Below are 7,677 nucleotides of genomic sequence, written 5' to 3' on the forward strand. Positions count from 1 at the left end.
TAAACACTCATACACTTTGGAGAATGACGGCGGTTGCTCCTCGGTACATTCACCTAAGTGTCAGTTGTGATAAAACAGAATTGTGCATAGCCTGCCCCACCAACAAACACGCGTATTTCATTTCAAATGCCAAGATATAGTAGACAGACAGAGAAGTGCACAAATTGAAGATAGCTGCACAGCAAATTTATTTCACAGATAAATATACATATATATGTATATACATGCATATATTTGTGGATCATACAATGAAATTAAATTGAAATATTAAAAATTGATCGATTAAATTTTGAGCCAGTTTTTTTAGGAGAGAAATAACCTCTCTCAATTAAAGTTGTCATAATTCTCATCTCATACAAGCCCAATGCGGCTGTAATCTTATTCGACCTTAAACCAATTAATACATGAAAAGACTTGTTTACGTTTAGACGAGAGCAAAGTGGGAAAAATGAAAACAAAATAAAAACTGGTTCAGTTATTTAAATACGATGTAGATGGGATTACAAATTTATCTCCCCCCAAATGCAGGCAGGCAGCTGAGAAAAGTGGTATTGAAAAATAAAAAAATATATATTGGGATAGTTCCCAATAAAAGCACAGTGGAGAGGGGGAAAAATGGTAAATATACACCGTATGAAAATAAAAAAAAATATTAAAGGAAATTATTTGCAGGTATAAGATGACAAGTCCCCGGCTTAAATATTTCAAATATAAAATTGAAGAAATCCACTATTTTTGAACAAGTCAAGATTGCTATAAATTGATGTAAACCTCTTTTACTTTATTTATCCAACTAGATTTAAGCAATCCTAGTTTGAATTTAAAATGTAACTACAACCCTGTACACAATTTAAGAATCTTATCGATCTTTAAGAATATTATCGATAACGATAAAAAAATGTTGTAACCCAGAAAAGGGTATAAAAGCGTGAAGGAAATACAAGAAGTCGCTAAAGATAAGCGGATAAGCCACGCGCGGTGATGTAGTGCGTGAACTGTGGCACTGAAAAAAAGGATGGATATCCTCGGCAATAGGCAGCAGAGGAAGACCGAGAGGCAGAGGAGGCGAAGGAATCAGCGAGGTCTGAACACCTTTCATCATTGCGTGCGGGGCTATCGTACGCTGATGCCGCTCGGGGCGCCCTTCGCAAAAGGGCCCCTTTAACAGCCCGTAGTGGTCCGGCTTCCGCTCCTTCCGGAGCTCAGCTAGACATCCTCGGGCTAGTTAGCAAGATGCCGCCGGAATTCGGGGACATCGGAACGCTGGCAAAGGGCAGGCCATTTGGGCCCACCTTTAAGCGCATTTGCGCCGAGGAAGGAGGCCAAGGCTTGGTGGTCGGTGATGCTCCATGTGGCCCTAACTGAAGTCAACTCCCCCTCAAATTGTACATATTTTAGTTTTAAGATATTTCTAAGTTAGGTTAAGTCTTTCATTGCCCTTTTTTTGGGATGCCCTGGAACAACGAATCCGACATCGCAAAATTACCTCTAAGACAATACTCAAAGATATGCCACAAGATGAATGAAACCAAATATCTTCGACAGAGAACAGCAAGACGTCCAATAGACTCGGACAAACTGTGAAACATGAGAACTACAGCTTCGAGGTAGTCAAAGATTTTATATACCTCGGTACCAGACTAAATTCACACTCACACCGTGATGTTGTATGGATCAGAAGCAGGGGTACTTGTGCAAGCAGAAGAGACAGCTCCTGGGAGTGTTTGAGAGAAAATTACTCCGCAAGATCTACGGGTCGATCTGTGTCGACGGTAAATATCGGTGTCAAATGAACCACGAGCTATACCATCTATACACGGACATCCACATATCGTCGGATCATATCTTTCCGGTGCTTTAAAAAATCTTTTTAAATTTGTTGAGAACGATGTAACATCAAACTTAAAAAAAAAAACTTCTGAAACTTTTGTTAATCACTGTTCACGACGATAGTGAGAGATATTAACTATGAGCATCTGATAAATGACACGATAACTATCAGTGCTCAGGTTTCCCTGACAAGTGGTTGGGGGTGAGGGTCTACTTTTTTGTTTACTTTATTTATTTTGCCTTCCTCTTCTTTGAGTAGTCAATTGTTGTTGCAGTGGTTGTTGTTATTTTGTGATGGTTATTCTCATTGTTGTGCACACGTAATCAAGTTTCTTTAGGTACGGTTCAAAGTCCAACGTTGAAGCGAATGGTTAATACAAGCACACACACAGAGAAAAAAATATACCAGACATATATAAGCCGTATAATTAGTGAAGAATTTGGGTTAAAGAGTTTCCCAAAAAATCAAGATGTGATATGTTATGAGATGTAATTAAGGATGTCGGAAATTAATTTCAATAAAAAAAATTGGGTAATTAAAAATATTTTTTCCGGATTAAAAATGTCTTTTTTGTCACGCTGAAGACTTTTAGCGGAGCTGAAGTGAGTCTTTACAGAAGAACTGATGTCTGAAGACACGCGGAAGGTCAATGGGGTCCCTTTATACGAACTGAAGGCCAGAAAGTCTTTATGGAAAAACGTATAAGGCCAAGGAGTCGTTGTAGAAGATCTGAAGCTGAGGACAATGGGGTCTTAACAGACGAAGATCAGGATTCTTATTAAACTTTCTCAGCTTAAAGACCAGCTGAAGGTCTGAAAAACTTTTTAAAAATCGGGTTGTCTTTATAGACGATCTGAAGGCCTGGGAGTCTTTATAGGCGAAGAATTGTGAGTATTGACTAGCTAGAAACCAGGGAGGCTTCATCTACGAAATGAAGCAGGGTATCCTTATGGACGAATTTAAGTTTTAATAATCTTTACAGATTAGCAGGGAATCATTACAGAGGAGCTTGAGCTAAAATAGTCTTTATAAAAGACCTAGATGAGCTAAAAGAAGAAGCCTTTATAGACAAACTTAATGCCTGAGACGACCTGAAGGCCAGGAAGTCTACATAGACAAGCTGAACTCCACAAAGGCTTTATAGATCAGCTGAAGCTCAGGAAGTGTTTGTAGATGAGCTGAAGGACAGGGAGTCTTTACAAACGTGCTGAAGGCTAGGGAATCTTTATATAGTGCTGCTGAAGCTCAGGGAGGTTTTATAAACTAACTGAAGCTCAGTTAAGTTTTTCAGGCGAGCTGAAGGCCAAAGAGTCTTTACAGACAGGCTGACTTCCATAGATGCAGGATAGCACAGCTGAAGCTCAAGGAGTTTTTATAGATGAACTGAAGCTCAGGGAGTCTTTGTATACGAGCTGAAGGCCAATAATTGTTTACAGACTTCAGGTCGTCTCTGTCCAGGGAGACTTTATAGAGGAACTACTGATGCTCATTGAGGTTTTAAAGAAGAGTTAAAGCTCAGGGAGTATTTCTACGCAAACTGAGGTAGGTATGAGGGGAGTATTTATAGGCGAACTGAGATTTACGGGATGCTAGGGAGATTTTATGAAAGATTTGAAAGCCACGTAGTTTTTATAGAGAAAATCCATGATAAAGTAAGGATTTCTAGACGAGCGACGAAGTTTTAGAGACAAGCTGAAGGGAGATTTTATAGACGATGGGAGTCTTTATAGACGTGCTGAAGGGCAGAGAATTTTTATAGGCGATGACTCTATATAGAAGTTCAGGCAGACTCAATAGACGAGATGAAGGTTGTCTCAATGGACGATCTGAAGGAAATATTTAGAGACGAGTTGAAGTGAGTCTTTATAGATGACCAGCTGAAGACCCATGGATTTTTAGAGACGAGGGAACAACTCAAATTAGTAAAAACGATAAGATTTTTCTGATTTTTTTCAGAGATAGGTAGGTGGTCTATTATTTTAGTCAGGATTGGAGAGGGACCATAATGGACCCAAGATTGACTTTTAAGAAGTTGTTCAAAAAATTCGGGTTCAAAAACCCTGTTCGGGTTCCAAAACCTTAGGCAGACTCAATATACGAGATGAAGATTGTCTCTTTAGACGAGCTGGTGGAAATATTTAGATACGACTGGAAGTGAGTCTTTATAGATGACCAGCTGAAGACCCATGAATCTTTAGAGAGGGAATAACTCTAGTTTAGTAAAAATGATCAGATTTTTCTGAAAAAAATTCCAGAGGTAGGTCGGTGGTCTATCATTTGAGTCAGGATTGAAGAGGGACCATAATGGACCCAAGATCGAAATTTAGGAAGTTTTTCAAAAAAAAAAAAAAAAAACGGTTACCGTCCCCCAAGAATAAAATATATCCCCATAATTAGGGTAAAAATATCTACCTCTGGAAAAAAAATTTCCGAAAAATCTGATCGTTTTTACGAGCTGAAGATTAGAGAGAATTTTATAAACAACCTGCCAACCACAGAGTCTTTACAATCGTGCTGAAGGTAAGAGAGTCTTTACAGCTGAAGAGCTGCAGTCAAAGGAGTCTGTTTTTAGTTCACTAAATTTTTGTTAAAAAATATTTTTTTTTTTTTTCAAACTCCCCTCATGAAATAAATTCCAACCCATTGTGCTTGAGATATTACAATAACAACAACAACACATACATAAAAAGGTCATTGCACATGCCTCCTCCTCAAATAAAAACAAACATGTCTGGAATAGAAGAAATACCCACGCTTGGTGGAAACGAAGTGCCAACACACAAAACACAAGGAAGGGAAGGGATGAATAGAATAGAAACACAAAAAAGAGGAAAATCCAGTAATGAATTGTGTATAAATAATGTACAACAACAACAGCAGCAATAACCACTATTTTTTTTTTCTATGTCACATGCCAAGAAAAAAAAACGGAGGCAAACAAAAAATGCCAACAACGTGCATTTTTTGTTTGCCTCTGTTGTAGCAAGGTTTACGGTTGGTGGGAAGGGGGGAAGGGAAATTAAATTTAACAAAAGTATTTATTTAATAAATATAAAACAGTTTTCACTTACAGTTAATTTTCTCAATAGAATATCAAACACACTTTTCTTTTCTCCTTGCCACAAGATGCTGGGAGAGAGAATAGCTGTGAAGTTATTTGTTTTTTTCTCACTCACAACACTTAATTCCAATTGGAATTATTTTACTTTCCTATCCCCTGCTTTTTTTCTTATTTTTTATTTTATTTATATTTCAATATTTTTTCGTTTTATTGAACACAATTTTGCATTACAGCATCTCTGGCCGCACCACAAAATCCCCAATTCTTCTCTATTCACACAACACACTAACGATCATGGACGAACAAAACGAAACGGAAAAAAACACGAATAAACCGACCGCACGTATCAACGGTCAAAACACAAATGAAATTGGCGGGGGAAAACCAACAACTTATTACATGATGGAACTTGTAAAGGGGGGAAACAAACAGAGAGAAGGAGAATTAACGGTGAGAGTACTAATGGAGAGAATGTAAACAAATTGAACTGTTTTATCGACACTCAACAACAGTCGATAAAACAACAATCGCTGTGTGTGGGGGAAGTATTACGGTATTATCGATATTATTTTTGTCGGCAAACGTTTGTATTTCGCCTATAAAGATTGCCTGACCAGTTCGTCTTCGGACGGCTCACAAGAAGTAAGCCATTTACAATTTATAATATGCCCACGGGTTTAAAAAATAATTCTTTTACAAAATGGCGATTTGATAAGCCTTTGCTTAACTAACACCTGTTTATCAAATTAGACGAAATTCTTCGTATACGGATAACCTATCAAGTCACAAAATATCAACTTATTGAAGCTGAACTCGTTTTTTAAGATTCTTAGACTTTGTCTACGATATGATAAATGGTCATATACCTTCAATACTAAATAGAAAGTGGACTAGTCGGAGGAGAGCAAAAGACGAAAAAATATTGCCTGAACTTCAGCTCGTCTATAGATGCACCATGAATTCCTGATGACCTATGCTTCAGCTCGCCTATGAAGCCACCCTATCTATTAGCTCGACTATAAATACCGTCTTTACTTCAGCTCGCCTATAAAGCCTTCCTGCTGCTGAAGCTCAGGGTGGTTTTATAGACGAGCTGAAGCTCAATTATGTTTTACAGACGAGCTGAAGGCCAGGGAGTCTTTACAGATGGGCTGACTTTCATAAAGGCGGAATAGTGCAGCTGAAGCTCAGGGAGTCTTTGTACACAAGCTGAAGGCCAAGAGTTTTTTACAGGCTTTAGCTCGTCACTGTCCAGGGAAACTTTATAGAGAAATTGATGCTCAGTGAGGTTTTATAGACAAATTGAAGCTCATGGAGTATTTATACAGAAGCTGAGGCAAAGAGAGTATTAATATGCGAGCCGAGGCTTACGGGAATCTTTATAGACTTGCCGGAGACTAGGTAGACTTTATGAAAGATTTGAAAGCCTTGTGGTTATTATAGAAGATGGGACTCTTTAGAGACGAACTGAGTGAAATATTCTTTATATATAATAGAAGTGCTGAATGGCAGGGCATTTTTATAGGCGAATTGGTGGGCAATGAGTCTTTATAGACGAGCTGAAGCTCAGGCAGACTCAATAAACGACCTGAATGAGTTTTAATAGACGAGATAAAGGTTGTCTCTATAGACGATCTGAAGGAAATATTTACCGAATGAGATAAATACCGTCTTTCCTTCAGATCGCATATAAAGCCTTCCTGCATTTAACTAGTCCATAAACACGGCTTCCTATTCCTCTCAAGTCTCCCTTCAACCCGTCCATAAATATTCTCAACAATTCTATAAAAACACCCTTCAACTTGTCTATAACTACACCCTTCAGCACATCTATAAAGACACCCTTCAGCACATCTATAAAGACACCCTCCAGTTCGTCCATAAATAATCCCTTCAACTCATCTATAAATACATCAGCTCAGCTCGTCTATAAAGACTCCCATCAGCTCGTCTAAAAAGACTCCCATCAGCTCGTCTATAAAGACTCCCATCAGCTCGTCTATAAAGACTCCCATCAGCTCGTCTATAAAGACTCCCATTAGCTCGTCTATAAAGACTCCCATTAGCTCGTCTATAAAGACTCCCATTAGCTCGTCTATAAATACTCCCTTCAGCTCGTCTATAAAGACTCCCTTCTGCTCGCCCATAAAGACGCTCTCCAGCTCTTCTATAAAGCCCTTCGCCTCCACAAAGAATCATTGCTTGAGTTTGCCTTAAATAAAAAAATCTCATTATTTTTACCAAAAGTGAAAATAACATTTAAGGAGCTTTTTCAAACTCCATGCTCTTTTTATTCAAGTAAGTTTGAAAAAAATAATAAAAACAAAAAAAAAAATAATCCAATAAATTTCTTAAAAGTAAGTACATATCATGGTTAGTAGTAAAAAAATTAAAAAAAAGATTTCAGTGTCCACTTATAAATTAAGGATATTATTATTCTGTTTTATTTTCACCAAACGGACAATCATCACCTGCTGCTACAGCTTCAGCTGTAGGTGGTACTGCTGCGGCTTCATCTCCCGCTACCGTACCATTACGCAGACCCCTTATACTAATATCGTAGACAACTTCTTCGATTTTCTTAACATCATATTTGAGAGCATCGAAACGTTTGCGTAGACCATCATTTTTAAGATTTAACAAACGAAAGCCGGCATTCAGATCGGCCATGAAACGTGATATATTCAGGGGGCGATCATAATCACCCATTGTCACAGAGTTGGTGGCAAAACGTGACAGCTCGGAAGCCATTTGTAAAATGCCCATTAGATAATCTTCAATGTCC

General features: G+C 38.2%; 1 protein-coding gene across 1 annotated transcript; it reads right to left on the reverse strand.

Annotated features, from left to right (window-relative positions):
• Window positions 1-7,325: 7,325 nt before the first annotated feature.
• On the reverse strand, window positions 7,326-7,671 carry LOC133324868 (translin-like). Its single transcript, XM_061533697.1, has one exon. It carries the CDS (start codon window positions 7,656-7,658, stop codon window positions 7,326-7,328), a length of 333 nt encoding a protein of 110 aa, XP_061389681.1. The 5' UTR covers window positions 7,659-7,671.
• Between the last annotated feature and the right edge of the window lie 6 nt (window positions 7,672-7,677).

This window comes from Musca vetustissima, unplaced genomic scaffold (genome assembly GCF_032173495.1).
Source record: "Musca vetustissima isolate MV318-11 ecotype Yass unplaced genomic scaffold, APGP_CSIRO_Mvet_v1 utg4643, whole genome shotgun sequence".
Taxonomy (NCBI): domain Eukaryota; kingdom Metazoa; phylum Arthropoda; class Insecta; order Diptera; family Muscidae; genus Musca; species Musca vetustissima.

Excerpts from the sequence above, each read along its gene's own strand:
- LOC133324868 (XM_061533697.1), bottom strand. The coding sequence starts at position 7,658 with ATGGGCATTTTACAAATGGCTTCCGAGCTGTCACGTTTTGCCACCAAC.